Raw genomic sequence first — 16,270 nt, 5'->3', positions numbered from 1 at the left:
CATCATTCGTCATAATTATTCAGCAGGATATCTCTATACGTAAGCTTAAACAATCATAATGAACATACGCAGAGACATTAATTACGCTGTACACTCACCACGCTATCTGTGAACAGTGTGGTTCTTGCAACTTTCTCTCCGTACACTCCGTGTAACGTATGATTCTCAATTTCTCTATTCCGCCTTCCTTTTCACCAGATCGACTCGAAAATAACCCTGGGTCTGGGCGGCGTCCTGATCGTTCTCAGCTCCGTCTTCGCCTCCATCGGCGCCTACGGCTACTTCGGCGTCGAAACCACGCTGATCGTCATGGAGGTCGTTCCCTTCCTCATTCTCGCCATCGGAGCCGACAACATCTTCATTTTTGTCTTGGACTTCCAGGTAATGTTTTCGATAAAAAAATGATGATAAGCGGGAGCGATTGCAACGAACACACTTTTTACTTTACAGATGAGACTGTATCGAGCAGAAACCGTTTGTATCAATCGTTTGGAGTATAGGTTCACTGGTGACATAACCAAACATAAAAATATTGACGATTTTGTCAAAAAATTCCCAATGAAAAATAATATTAAGCTTGATGTCATTAATCGTGATGTGCAATTACTGTTAGGCCAAAAATCAATCCTAGTATACACACGAAAGAGGATTTTTATGTATAAGTGCAATAGAACAGAAGAGCAGGAAATCCAAATCTGCGTCTCTTTTTGGTAGTGAAATGTCTTGTGTTTACCTCCTATCTATTCATTCATCGTCCTGCAGAGAGACATACGACGCGAGGGCGAGACGAGGGAAGAACAGATCGGGCGAGTTCTGGGACAGGTCGCTCCCAGTATGCTGCTCTGTGGCCTCTCAGAATCCGTCTCATTTTTCCTCGGTGAGAACAATGTGAAATCGTGACATATCTCAACTAAAATTCGTTGTTTGTTTGTTTTCTAATCGTGTCTTCAAGATAAGCCTCCTAGACTCAGGTTCGCTTGCGTCTCTCACCCGAAAGTGATTCAATAGGCTTTGGTCAGACTGAAGTACATGAAGGGTTAACTACTTCTCAAAAAACGTCAAACCTGACGCATAAAATGAAAAACACAATGAACGTGAAAATCGTATTCACAGATGAATGGATGAATATGTATACGAGAGAGATACATTAATGAATGACTAGAGGAAGAAACAAATGAAAATCAACAATTTGAAGTGTAACTTAAAATCATGAATACATAAATGCTTATGAAAATTGATAACTGATCGAATGATTTAATGAAAAAATAGAGATGAAAAAGTGGTCTAAAAGATCAAATAATAATTGACCACTTAGAAAGAAATCAGTCTGTTAATGAGTACATGTCTCTGATATCGTTATGTCTCAGGCGCTCTGACCGAAATGCCTGCCGTTCGCATCTTTGCCCTCTACTCCGGACTCTCCGTCCTCTTCAATTTCGTGCTTCAGATGACCGCCTTCGTGGCCCTGTTATCCCTCGACGTCCGTCGTCAAGAGGTGAGACAGAATAGGACGACTACACCTTCAGTTTGGTCCTATATGTGAAGAGTTTGTTTGCAAAAACCGATAAGTCCATATTTGCCAAATGGAGATATTCGCGATTAAAGGTCAAGAAAAAAAAAGAGAATAATAAGAAAAATTGTGCTTCTTTTGACCATAACTTCAAAAGTAATACCTTTATACGTAGTGACCAATACATCATTTAAAAGGTATTACTTTGTACTTTATGACAGAGACCGTACTTCAAAATCTTCAAAAATGGACTTATCGGTTTTTGCGAACAAACTCTTCATGTTTTCCCCTACGAATGTCGCGTCTACTTTGTCATAGTATTTTTCTCATTAGCCTTTCAACGCCGCCGACAGACACCAGCGCGTCAGCCTCTTGATGAAACTTGACCTCCGATCTCCATGGAGAAGGCATCTGGATATCTCATTGGCTAATTTATACGATGTACAGGCAGCCATTAGAGTATGGGGCGCCAAGTGTCGCATGGCCCATTTCGTTACTAATTTGCACTTAATTACGTAATTTCGTTGATGATATGGCCATTTCATTACTTATTGACTGTATTTCGTTACGAAATGTTCATTTCGTTAACGACTGATTTCATAACGAAATTGAACATGCGACACTTGGCGCTCAATACCAAACCGCCATCTTACCAGGCACACTCTGTGGGGACTTGCACGCATTTTCCAGCAGAGACTGTCGCGAAGATCACGTGATGTCGTGAGCTCCGTACACAAATGTACGGGCGATATGCGTGGTGAGATGGTTGCGAGATGACTTCAAAGCGATTGGCCTATCAATGAGCTATCCAGATACTTCCTATGGAGATCAGTGGGCTTGACTAGCGTGTGGACCTTCTGCTCTCTATCGACTCTATGCCAATGTATGCAATGTAAAACACGCGCGCGCACACACACACACACACACACACTCACACAATAACACAATGAAAATACAAAACCACACCACATAATTATGTTTGCTTCTTGCATCTTTTTTATTTTATTTGTAGAGTGGTCGCTTCGACATCGTCTGCTGCATTCCCCCGCAACACAAGGATCCCGTTCCGAAAAAGCTCGGACTTTTGCAGAGTTTCATGAAGAAGTATTTCGCGCCGTTCATGATGATGAAATGGGTTCGCCCTCTCACGGTAAGTATCAAAATTGGTCAATACTTCACAGAAAGAGAGAGAAGCATCGCTTCCTGCAGTTTAGCGAAATTGACTTTAAAGACAGATATTTTTGTTCGGTGATCGAAATGGCTTACAATGAAAAGCAAGCTCTCACTGGAAAATAGGTTAGCATGAATTAGTGGAACGAAGGACATCAAATCTCTCAATGCCCAATAATCTGAGAAAAAAAGCAAAACTTAACTGACTACTGGAACTTCAACGTGTCATCCAGTTTAGGTAACTATGAGCTCATAACACACCAGCTCTGTTAAAGATTGACTGGAGTTTATCGAAAAATTACTGTTTCTTCTTACGCAACCACAACAAAACCGCCCATGTGTCGGAAAAAACCCCCATATAAGATGAGCAAAAAGAGCACATGGCATAAACCATAAAGAGTTCAAAATCCAAAAGGTTTGATAAAAGTGGAAATCACGGCACAATGAAACCGTGTTGTTTGATCATGAATATTGTATGATAAATGAGTGGGGGAAGGATATCCCATGATTCTTTTATATTATAAAATGGTTGTTTGTGGTGCTGTTTCCTCCTCAAGGTTCTTCTCTTCGGTGGTTTCACCTTTGCCTGCATCGCTCTCACCATGAAGCTTCCAGTTGGTCTCGATCAAACAATCACCATGCCAAAAGTAGGTTCTTACTCTAACAGAAGCTGCGGACCTTTTTTTTTTTTCGTTCGTTCGTTTTAGCCGGGGAAATCGAATGTATTAATGCATGGTTATCCCCCTTCCAAGTGCAAGTCTCCGTAAGGCAAGACTTGTGGCCATGTCATGTAGAATTCATAATTCCTTTCGACACAACCACTATTATATAAGCAGTCCTTCGATAAATGTATCCACTTTGTTACCGATTATTGCAATCAAGACAAAGTGACTATTTCTAGGACTCAGCGACTCGACCTGACAAACTTCCTTGTGCACCTACAAGTGCCATGAAAGAATACGTTTTGGAGTTGAACCTGGGTAAACACCCGTAGGCAAAGGCAGTCAAAAACAACAACAACAACAATAACAACAACAACAACAACAAGTAACAACAACAAAGCAAACGTTGTCGTGCATAAAGATATCATTTCATGGGTAAACGAAGACTGGAAAAATCATTTCTTCACCAGGATTCGTACGTGCTGGACTACCTCTTGACCATGGGTCAATACATGAAAGTTGGGCCACCAGTCTACTTCGTGACCACAGAAGGCTACTATTTCCCCTCCATAGAAGGACAGAACGGAGTGTGTGGAGGCGCTGGCTGCAACGGTGACTCGCTCACACAGCAAATCTACTACGCAAGTCTCATTTCAGAAAAGTAAGTCACGTATTTGCTTCGCATCACACGACAAACGAACTCAAACTATAACCCAACAAGGATAATTCTTCTTGTCGATTGACAATTTTAGCTATGTCGCCGTTGTCATTTCAAAGACAATACTTTTGTTTTAGCTATGATACCAGAATGATATATATATTTTTAAAAACATAAATACTGACATTAGCATCAGCATAAAACGTGTACTACCAAAGAAGAAATCATTTTCTTGAACAGGTAAAAGACAATTAGGGTAAAGTTGTCTGGGGAGCTCCTAAATTGTTACCACTGGGTCAATTGGAAAATTGTGCCTCAAACATTGGATTCTATTCTAGAAATATACTATTTGATTTATTCTTGTTTCACACTCCAAGGACACATCCACTTCACGACAGTGATCTTAAATCATTTCCTGGCCAAGAAATACGAAATATATTATGTCTATGAATGTAAGCATCAGGCAGGGAATCGAACTCGGTATGTTCATTAATCCATAGCAGTATCCGATCAAACGTTGTGTTCTCTATATTTATTCTATATTTCTTTGTTTAATGTTTCAGGACATATATAGCTCAGTCAACTTCATCGTGGATGGATGATTTCTTTGACTGGGAAGGGTCGACATCTTGTTGTCGCACTTACGCCTCCAGTAACGGTTCAGATTTCTGCCCTTCTAGAGGTCAGTGACACTCCACTTCACTTCCTGTCGTTTTATCGACAATCAGCTCACCCGTATAGTTTCTCGAAGCTTAAATGTTTAACCATTGTACTTTGTCGGACTATGCAGCATTGTGGCTATTCCTTAGAAGTGAGTTGAATAATTTGGAATAAAACATAAAAAAATCGAACAAGACTAATATAGGACTTGCGAGTATTTAAACTCAAATCACCCAGAGTCAGTCACTTTTAAATCGTCACCTCCAGCAGAAAGCACGAATACTCTTTCTGCAATCGACTCTCATTCCAGATCTCACATTGACTGTGCGTAGTGGAATGGAATGATGCAAAAACATAGACAATGGAGAGCAAAATTTGTATCACCTGATATTTTCTCCCTCCTCAGAAACCTTCCCACATCTGTGCCTCGCGTGTGTTTCGAGAGAAGACCGCTACACCAGACCGGATGAAAGGGCGTTCACGAAACATCTTCCGTGGTTCCTCGACGATGTACCGAATGAGATCTGTAACAAGGGGTAAGTCATTAAATCGTCGCTTTATCTGTTCATACGTCAGTCAGGGGAAATGCAAACAGCAGTACGTTATCATTTGGAGAAACTTGACGTTTGATAGAACAAGTGACGTAATTGTTGTTCCTCTGTTTGAATAGTCATAACAATGATTTATCAGTATAGATTATTGCGATTATCAAAATATTTGTCTGTTATTGGTCCGGGATCTCTATGTTCATTTTGATGGTTCTGTTCTGTTTCACGTTTAATCAGTTGAAAATATTTGCGATCCTGGTCAATTTTACTATTCTTTGCCTTCTGAATATTATACAATGTATTTTATTTCGTCAACACTTTCGTCTGGTGTATTTCCAGAGGAAGCGCCGCTTACGGACAATCGGTACAATTTGCGGACGACTCAGAGACAGACATCATCGGTAAGCATAAAACTGACTTTAACGTCTTGATTTATTTCATGAACTTATTCATGAACTTATTGCAACACCTTCACAATTTTCTTTTAACCTTGATAATAAACACATGATAAGTAATACAAAAAAATACCAAAGAAATACGAATACATAAAATGTGTACGATGTTTCTCCCCAGAAAATTTAGTCTTGTATGATTTGTTGAATCTTAGACATGAGATAATTCCTCAAATCAAGTGGTTTTTGTTTCATGTTTGTAATGTTTACGCAGGGCTCCACACTAACTTTTTGTTTGGTGGCCCGATGGGGTCATTAAAATCCTCAATGTCATATTTTTGTGGGCCCAAGAGACAAATCTGGTGGCCCGAAAAAAAAAACCAATAAAAAACATTAAAAGTCAAATATTTAAGTTTTATCATAGTAAGAATTGTAAGTTGGACATATCTACTCATAAATAAACCTCAACAAACTCGCAACACTCACTCTCAGGCACTCATTCAGTCCTTTTCATCCATCCTTTGAACAAATTTAACTGCTAATTTACGGCGCAAAAAGTTACGAATTTATTGACATACTTTTCAAAAAATTTTGGTGGCCCAAGGCGGGCCACCAAATTTGCCCTTTTTTGAAATTTGGAGGCCCAACTTTCTTTTTTGGTGGACCGGGCCACCGGGCCACCGTTAGTGTCGAGCCCTGGTTTACGATATGTATGCTATATTCTTTACCAGGTCGAAGAAATAATAATAATGATAACGATAATGATGATAATAATAGTAATAATGATAATGATAATAATAAAGATAATGATAATAATTATATTAATGATAATGATAATAACAATAATGATAATACTGATAATGATGATGATAATAATAATAATGATAATAATAATAATAATAATAATATTTTTGTTTGTAAGCATCTTACTTCATGACGTATCATACTCCGCTTGTGACGTCAACCGACTTCATCACGGCGTTGAAAGAGGCAAGGATTCTCGGCGACAGCATCAAAGAGTCTATGAGCAAAAACTACGACGTCGGGGAAGACTTTACCGTGTTTCCCTACAGGTAAGACTGCAGGCTAGCGACATGAGAGAAGGGAACATCGTATTGTGGTCTTTACTCTTTATAACGACACCCTAGATGTCATCTCTAAAAATGAATGTCACGCTATATGCCATACTGCGATACTCTATGTCATGTTACATATTATTCTGTAGTGCTAGGGACAATATCTGTCAAAGTATTACAGATTCACGAAAGAACCAACTCAGTAAATGCTCAAGGAAGTATGTAGATTTGGATTCATTTTCCCTCTCAGTCACTGAATTGGTCCTGGTGTGTGTACGAATGAAACGAAAGTCATAGAGCAGGAACAGGGATAAGGAATTTGACAAATTAATAAAATCATTTTCTCATGGCCATACGACACTGTTACCTAAGTAAAGGATATTCGAAAGAGACGAGTGCTTGCACTCGATGTGTAGAATTGCATGTAACATCAAATTTGAAATTTCGCCCTCAGCGTCATTCAAGTGGATGGAAACTTAAATCAAATACCACTCTCGTTTTGCATGCTAAGGGGTATTTGAAAGTTAATATACGACATAAGGCAGTTCGGGGTTCCACTTTGCACATGAGCAGAAAAGGGTAATTTGTACCAACAGGGCATGTTGGTTTTTAAATTCATTGAGATAAGAATTTGTGATATAATAATCATTCACGTAATCCTTATAATGGTGCTTTCAAAGACACATTCGCGTGACGACAAAGTGGTGTATTTGGCAGTATCAGTAGAAAAGGATTGTTCACATATTCAATGCTAAATAATAAAATGGATGCTTTTCCAAGAGCTAATTGAGAAACCATTCTGGCCGTCTGATTTACACAAGTTCATCCTCTGTTAATTGTTACGTCGAGCAAGCCCATGCACTTTGAGAACGAGTGATGCGCCTAACCAAGTGAAAACATAGGTAGAAAGATTACTTGTCCCCATGTGCACATGAGCTAACTCCGCGAACTGACTTTATACGAGATACAAAACTCAACGTAATGACCAAATAACCATACGGTGGTACAACTTTTATTTCGCGTCATTCTCCAGTATCTTCTACGTGTACTATGAGCAGTATCTGACACTCGTCGACGAGGCCATCGTCCAGCTGCTCATCGCCCTCATCCCCATCTTCGTGGTCAGCCTGCTCATGCTGGGTTTCAGCCTCTCAGCACCCTTCATCATCATCATCACCATCTCCATGATCGTCGTCGACACAATGGGCATCATGTACCTGTGGAACATTGAATTCAACGCCGTATCCCTCGTCAACCTCATGATGGTACGCGTCGTTCTTGTCATGATAATGATTATAGGCGCGACAGCAATACCGTTCATAGTTTGGTCGCCATGATATTGATAGTGGCATGATATTAATGACAGTTTAAACGATTTAGCCAATCATGATGATAGTGTTGACGGCGAGGGAGCTTCTTAAATCTTTTTCCTTTGTTTCTTTTATAGTCGAACTCTAATTGGTTTTTTTAAAGAAGTGAATAACACTAATATCATTCGAAACGTCTCGAGGGCCACTATACTAAAGACTGATTATGCAAAGTGCAACTTTTAGTTTAAGATTCTTTTCAATCGTTTTTTTTTTTTGCATGTGTTTCTTCAAGAAGGACTATGAACATGATGATATCCGATAACAGTGATGATAATGATGATAGTACTGATAACAATGATGATTTTGATACCAGCGTTAATGGCAAATTAATGAAAATAATATTGCATGTCGCAATCTAACAAATTTTCATTGCATGTTATTAATTCATTTCATTTCCAACAAAATCACTATTACTCGCAGGCCGTTGGTATATCAGTGGAGTTCGTGTCCCACATCACGCGATCATTCTCCGTGTGCACCAAGGGAACGAAAAAGCAGCGGGCTGAGTACGCCCTAGCAACCATGGGAAGTTCGGTAAGCATGAATCATTCTTACATGATTGGGGTGCCCATTAGATTACTTTGTATTACTTTGTATGGAAATAAAATAATTTTGAATTGAATTGAATTGCATTGAATTGAATTACTTGGAAATTGAATTCGAGATGGAGTAAGAGCCACTGCATAGCTGGAAGTATCATTTATTCACTCCTCCGAATAATTTTGTTTGACATCCGTTTAGACAAATTAACATGGGAGTAATGAATAGGAAGAGTGGGATGAAAGATTACCATAGTCATTACTAGCTGTCTCTAATCTTAGTTAAACAGTCCCTGTTATTCAACCCTTGAAGTGCCAACAAACGTCCGTTTTAAACTCGATATACATTGTGAATTATGATTATTATTTGTATGATTATGATAATGATGAAGACGATCGTTATTAATATAATCACTATTTTGAATAATAATCATTGTCAGCAACAATATTGTCACTTTGAACTGTTCATCTTCCACCAGGTATTGAGCGGGGTGGCCATGACAAACCTGCCTGGTATCATCGTGCTAGCCTTCGCCAAGTCGCAGCTCTTTGTAGTCTTCTACTTCCGCATGTTCCTGACGATCACCCTGGTTGCCACCGCCCACGGTCTCCTCTTCCTGCCCGTCGTGCTCAGTTATATTGGTATGTGAAGGTCCCCTCTCTCATCGTAGTCGTGCTGGGAGAGCCTCGTCTGTTCTTCAGTTTCTTTGATATTCATGGAAATAAGTGAAACAAATAGGCCTATATCAAATACACACGTCCCCAACATGCACAGAAAACAGCTCTTTTGGCGGGGATTTCGGATAGAATCACTTTTTATGGAAGCTTCCTTCATTACTACATTACCACGCACACTAAATTTCTATCTTTACCAAATTGGTACCATTTTCTCTGCCCAGTAATTTATGAATGAGTGGTGGTATAGTGCACTATAGTACTGCTCCTTCTGTTCGTTTTTCTTTTCACTTGAATATTACCATAATATCGTCATTGCAGGGTGTTACAGTGGTGTGACAGTAATCATGCGGATAAACCTTCCCAAATAAGGCAACAGAATGTTAATAGAATAATTCAGTATAAATAATATCACGACTAAAGAGCCAATGAGATTTTAACGATCACAGTAGCCATTCTCACTGATGTGTACCGCGTTCAATGAAAAAAACTTTATGTGGCAAGTGCTTACGAAAATAGGAGAGTTATAATTGCAAATGCAGTTACCACAAGAACCACCTCATCTCTTTTCAATTCTTTCCTGTCCTCCGGCTCCTCCTTCATATTTTTAACTTATTTTTTTCTTGGTCTTCCCTCCGCCATCTTTTTTTTTTTTTTTGGCTCCATTCTTTGTGCCATGGTGTCTTTTTATCATCTTCGTAATTCTTTTCTTACATCCAGGCCCCGACACAAACAAGGCATACATCCTTGAGGAGCAACAGCATCGGGACACAGAGTCCCGCGGACATAACGGCAAAGCCAAGGAGGCTTTGGATGGAGTAAACCACGTCTACGAGACGCCGGACGACCCACCCGCCTACGAGAACAGGATCGAGCTGGAGGAGAGCGGGAGCGCGGGTAGGGATGACGAGGGGGAGAACCACAGCGGAAGCAATGGGACCGTCTTGCACAGGCAGAGGAGCTCTGTCGAGGTCCAGACCGGCGTCGACGACGTGGACGGAGACATCAACACCCACTTATGATAAGGGAAAAGAGTTGACGTTTAAGGACCTTGCTATCCATCCGCGCGGCTGACGTGACATGACGTTAAGTCAGAGCGAGCAAGGCAAATCACAAGAAAGAGATAATCTTAAGTATAGCAAAATACAGGAATGTCAAATGCTTGTCTTTTCCCCCTCCCGAAAGGTTAATGCACAAACCAGTATACGTCATCTCTACCGCCGGTCTAGGACTCCAAAAAGGTGATGACTGTCAGGGCCCAAAATGATGTCATTGTTGTCCAACCTCCCCTGCGGCTACTGCTCTCCTCATTTCTAAAAGTTTCTCGTATCGTCTTGCGGGACTGTGCATCATAGATCGTCACCCAGTTCCCCCTGCATGTTCGCTTTCTATATTTTTGAACAAAATATGTGGTTAGACTTATCTCACCTCCTTTAGAAATAGCGACAAAACATTCCTGTGTTGTATATTTATTGTACCTATTCTCGTATATAGAAACAATAATCGGTTAAACACATAATGGAAGCCCAAATGCCGTAGAAGATGGTCACAGCGCATGTTGTAAGGTGCCATATTTTCATTTCGATCATGTCCCATGTCAATTGCGGTAGACTGACTATTATGGTATGGTAAGAAAGTTGTAACACTGTAAATTTGGAATGTTCAAGAATATATTACTGTGCCAGTTATCTGTTTCCTGTCTCCCTACTTCCGAGTTATATATTTAAGCATGATAAATAAAGGACCTCTTACTCATACGACTGTTAGGGTTTTGCCTGTGAAAAGCTCGCGTGGCGTCATTGCTTTCAGAAAAAACCAGCTCATTTTAACCATGTTTCTTGTAATGTTCCAATCATCTATCAATCTCTTTATCTCGTGTTGTATATAAAAGGAAACGTGCTCATCGTACAGGGCCTCCCTTAACCCTCTGCGTGCCGCATTAATTACCTGTCCGTGGATATTATCGTGTGAAACTCGTGGATATTTGACTCATTGGCACTTAAAGTGTTAATGCCCAATTCCACACGTCAATGAGAAGGAGTGGGACCGGGGGAGGCCCAGTGAGGGTCACGGTAATATTCAATGAACTGTTGTGTATTTTCTTCAGGCAGTTTTGGAGCAGTGCAGCAGTGAACGTGAGTTAAAGTAATGATAAATGTTAATCGTTTCACAGTATCCACCTGTACTATAATGTATTTATACTCACAGTGTATCTTCTCAAGTATGTCCATGTTGATTTGTATGCATCAAATGTCAAAGGAAAAAAATATGCCTGTGAAAGCGATGGTGATGTGGATCAAGATAATAGCAAAGAGAATGTTTTTCGTCGAAGTAATTGCGGCATGACTTGTTGTTGATCAATATAGATCACGTCAATTCCGCGGTAATAGATGCAAACAAAAATAAAGGAGAAAATGGCACACTATGTGAACAGAATGTTTGTGTTTATACAAGATGGTACAGTAGTCTTATAGTATCTAACCTTTTGCGCTGTTTTGACAGATTTTGTAATTTTTTGGTAGCGACAAATGCTGCAGTGCCATCAGTTTGACGGTTTAAATTTATATGTATAGATATAAACCAAGAGCTTTGCATTGCTCAATTTCAATATTCATAGCATCAGTTATAGCTTGTGGAGAAAAAGGGATCCACTTATGTTTATCTATCATGTGGTATCGTTTTAAAGTTCATCGTTTTATTTCCCATTTGTGTTTTTGTTTTTGTTTTTTTTCCCCGACAGATTTGTGTTTTGTGTTTGTGAATGTATTACGTTTGACGGACACGCAGATTTTACACGAGTGTCGATAATTACTATATCGTGTTATATATTAGTCAATATGTAAAAAAAAAATGTATGCCATCTTCAATTTGTTTATCTAGTTGAGTGACGATTATTTATGGTTTCATTTTCATGTAATAAGTGACTGTGGTAATGACTTCTGTGTGCGCAGTATTAAAGACAATTATGCTCGACACCAATGCAGTTGTTGATTTCTCGCGATATATGCATAAGTATATTTCCTTCAAGCTGCAGCTATTGAAATATATATATGTTCACTATAGTTTGTCATTTCGTGTAACGTGCGATTATATATCTAAAGTTTAAAAGCTATACACTGCTGCAGGACCATAGTTCTGTGAGTGTCTCTCGTGCCATCATGATAATCATGGGTCTTTGCATCATAGTCGGAAAGATGCAAATCTTTACGTGAGTTGATTAAGAGTATTCTGAGTGTTCTGAACATCAAATTATTTGTTAAAGGACGCGCCATTGGAACGATCATTTTGTGGTACACAGAGTTAGCAAATCTAGGGGACGAAGACCTAATTTTGGGTCGGCATACGGCCAATGCAGTGTCGTTGTTTATTAACGCGCTTTTTTACTTGATTCGCCTTGCCAATCGAATCACATCTTCTGGTGATATTATTGTGAGTCATATTCCTCAACCAAAAAGCAGTCATCAAATTCATATTTCGTTTGAAGATGCTACCTAGAATAATATTTCAAAAGCATGCGACTAGAATAGAATCAACACCTGTTCACGCAGCAGTTCACAATTTGAATCTAGAAGTAGATATGTGGTGTCGATTTTACCTTCTTTGATCGTACATAATAGAGATCAGAGAAAAAAAAAGTGATGCTTACACGAGTTAAAAGAAATAGAATCTATATTTTTGTTTTACGTTTTGCTCGCAGTTTTCTTTATCAAAGATAAAGTATAAGCGTTTTAGGATATAGAATGACGACACGTACATATCACACCTGCTGCATATGGATAACATACTTATGTGTAAAATGAAAGATAAGGCTGCTGACAAGTACCCTCATCAGAGTTATAATTTCATTCAAATGTGACTGACACCCACCTGACGCATTCGTAATAAAACGACCTGGACAATGTACATTGCTTCGTTTAGAATATTACCCAAACTGAGAAAATCATGCAATTTATTTGCTACTGCATATTCCCGCTGTGGACCGTAGAGAGCATTTAATACGCATCGTTGTCCTCATGCTTAATGTTAACTTATATTCTTGTCTGCTTTAATCCTTTTTTTGTGCTTGAGAAGGAAAAGCAAGAAACACTTTTGCTTCACTAACACTGCTCGGCCATCTGTACGTAGAGCTTATTAATGTGTTCCGATTATATCCTTGCGCGTCTGTGTCCGCAGTTAGTCTAAATAAAAATATATAGAAGATGAAAAAAAAAAAGGAAAGAAAGGTGTGCTGGAATCGGGTTTTCATTTTGTGTGGGTCTGTGTCTATGTATGTTTTCTTACGATGTGCCACATGAATTGATCGATGTTAAAGGAAAACAAAACCCAAAGAGAAATGTGGCTTGATGTGAAAGCAACAACATTAGTAGAAACAAGGAGGTTTGAGAAATGGAGTAACAACAGTTTCATTCCCTTTGATCCCATGTTTCATGCCGCCACTCAGAAACATTTGAAGTATGTGCTAAACTGGAGCTGCCTCACAGATAGGAAGACAATTGATTCATGTGGCATTGCATCATGACTCGTCATTCTCAAAGGAAGATATGTCTTTATGATGGTACATTGTAACTGCTTTTCGCCGTCCCAACAAGTGGCACATTAATAGTACAGGCAAGGGGATGTGCGAATAAAAATTGTACAAAAATTGATGAAATGAAAATCGAAATTTCTCGCTTTTACATGACTTTACACTAATCTAACATGTAAATGAATAAAGAACTATACTCAAAAATTATACCATATCAGTTTCATTTGTCGGAAGCGATCGGAAAGATGATAAAATCGGCTTTGTAGTGAGAGCACAGTTTCAAATATTTGCACGACATACAGCTCAGGTTTACATTTTTGCACATAATTTTACTTTTGTTTCATATGCTTTATCATTAAGAGAACATTCATTCTGTATGACAAATAAAAAAGCAGAATATAGACGATATAATGTTAGAGTTTAGAATGTATCTTCTTCAGATTGCTCAAAAAGACGGCGGCATGGAACCCTGATCATCAAAGGCACAAGTGCACCTGTGGAATTCTTTTGTGCGTCAATAGAAAAATGGCAGCTGTTTGAATAATCACAGCCAGTTGGAACTACCTCCTTGGTAGAACACATCATTTTTCAATAAAATTACACATTCCGTCAACTTGATTCTGACATTATGTTAAGGGTAGTCCCCCTGCATGCTTTCTGAAAGCGGTTAGTCAAGTGCTCTTTCATTATGCTAGAAAAGTAAATTTTGTGGAATTCTCTTTATATTTCCTTTATATTGTTGTCCACACATGACGTCATAACCTCTAGTAGTCTCCTCATCCAGCGGATCCAACACCAAAACTTTAAAAATTCGTAACTTTTGCATCGATTGTCCGATTTCCCTCAAACTTTCACCGATGTGTTCTACCTATGTTGCTGCTTTCACTCAATCCACATTTCTCTTTGGGTTTTGGTTCCCTTGAATGGGCCCGTGGAATGCTATGTGTCATACTTAGCATTGGCATGCAAGAATTGATTAAACTTTTAATTATAATCAGATATGTTTGTTTGTGTGTGTGTGTGTGTGTGTGTGTGTTTATTCTATTTTTTTTTTATGGTTTTCATGACGCCCTGATCGTTTCCACCCTGTGTGTCCTTGATTTTGATATGAATTCACTGAATGGACAACGAAAAACTAAGTAGGCTTAATGATTATGAAAGCTTCTTAAATCATTTTATTCTAAACACTTAACAAAAAATAAGTTTCCCCAAAAACAAATGGCTGTAATTTCTAAATCTGGCACATTTGAGGAAATCTGAATACAGGGACAGGTAGCTGTATTTCTTAGCTACCTTTCGAGTGATATCCAGTAGATATCAGTCGGTCACGCTTCAGTGAGAATACTCTAAATAGTTATATATAGTTCGTAGTTCAATCATAGTCTATTTCCAATCAACGAAAATCAAAACGTAATACAAAGTATACATATCATGAAATGATATTGTCTAAACTTTTACAAAAGGTTCATGTAATATACGAAATAAATCACATACATCAACATATGTACAATAATCAGAAGGAACGATGCGTATACATGTATACTTCGCGAGCTTTCAGAAAATAACTTCAATTTTTGGAAAATAGCGATCCACTCAAAAGCTAAGCTTGTCGCGTGTATAGGACGTGGATCGCTAGATAATTGATGAGTAAGCAATATATTATTCAAGTTTGTTTTATTATTTTCTTACAGCATTTGTATTGAATGTAGATTACTTAAGTCATTTGTAAAAATATAGCTATTTTGAGATACGCTGGCTTCGACAATAATAGGAAATAAGAATAGAGTATCAATGCTAATGCCCAGACGGTGTTCATTGAACTGGTGTACCGGGAAAATATGAGAAGGAAAAGGAAAATTGACCATCTTTTGAAGTTCACAAGCTCAATTTCATAACTTCAACTTAATTAACACTGTTAATGATATCGGAATAACTTTCAAATTTCCATCGTGGAAAGAAGCCAAACAAAATACAACTTACGTGCCTTCTATAGTACCATATGACGTGTGGGCAAAACTATACATGGTGGAGTGACCACTGGGTAAAAATTGCCAATCTGCAGTTTTTACGTGTTTCCTGCGGGAAAATTGTATCTTAAGCGATAGAATTCATGATTTGGAAAGCAATTTTGCCCACAACAATGTGTCAATTCATGGCTCAATGAGCACGCTGGGCCTATAAAACAAAAAATTTCCACATTGAAATTATGCAGTATATATTGCTTGAATTTCGTGCACTGAAAATCAACTGAATAACACTTCCATCATTGTGTTAATAGCATATTTTGTAATCGTATCAGTATTCCTGTTGCAGTTCTTTCAAGCTTTTACACCTTAATAAGCATGTGGGTATGGAAAACTACTTTTAAGCTAATTCAATTCAATTCAATTCAATTTATTTTCATATTTCTCGATGAAGGAATGTACATCAAATATAATAAAACATAGTGAATCATAATATCCGGCTTGGATGCACAGTAAATTAA

At 38.6% G+C, this 16,270-nt stretch overlaps 1 protein-coding gene across 1 annotated transcript in view; it reads left to right on the top strand.

The window, feature by feature from the left end:
- LOC139729769 (NPC intracellular cholesterol transporter 1-like) overlaps nucleotides 1–10,282 on the top strand; it is a 33,061-nt gene extending 22,779 nt beyond the window's left edge. The window contains exons 13-26 of the mRNA XM_071640703.1: nucleotides 199–381; nucleotides 763–877; nucleotides 1,368–1,495; nucleotides 2,523–2,660; nucleotides 3,238–3,327; nucleotides 3,813–4,003; nucleotides 4,564–4,682; nucleotides 5,067–5,196; nucleotides 5,548–5,609; nucleotides 6,523–6,673; nucleotides 7,710–7,941; nucleotides 8,467–8,580; nucleotides 9,065–9,227; nucleotides 9,981–10,282. Of these exons, the coding sequence (XP_071496804.1) occupies nucleotides 199–381; nucleotides 763–877; nucleotides 1,368–1,495; nucleotides 2,523–2,660; nucleotides 3,238–3,327; nucleotides 3,813–4,003; nucleotides 4,564–4,682; nucleotides 5,067–5,196; nucleotides 5,548–5,609; nucleotides 6,523–6,673; nucleotides 7,710–7,941; nucleotides 8,467–8,580; nucleotides 9,065–9,227; nucleotides 9,981–10,282 (2,118 nt within the window). The remainder of the gene's footprint in view (nucleotides 1–198; nucleotides 382–762; nucleotides 878–1,367; nucleotides 1,496–2,522; nucleotides 2,661–3,237; nucleotides 3,328–3,812; nucleotides 4,004–4,563; nucleotides 4,683–5,066; nucleotides 5,197–5,547; nucleotides 5,610–6,522; nucleotides 6,674–7,709; nucleotides 7,942–8,466; nucleotides 8,581–9,064; nucleotides 9,228–9,980) is intronic.
- The last annotated feature ends 5,988 nt before the right edge of the window (nucleotides 10,283–16,270 follow it).

Source organism: Diadema antillarum, unplaced genomic scaffold (genome assembly GCF_040938485.1).
Source record: "Diadema antillarum isolate AM-2024a unplaced genomic scaffold, OU_Dant_1.0 seq00000263_RagTag, whole genome shotgun sequence".
In the NCBI taxonomy this organism is placed as follows: Eukaryota; Metazoa; Echinodermata; class Echinoidea; order Diadematoida; family Diadematidae; genus Diadema; species Diadema antillarum.
The sequence above is the reverse complement of the archived record's forward strand: the minus strand, read 5'-3'. Positions and strand labels throughout refer to the sequence as shown.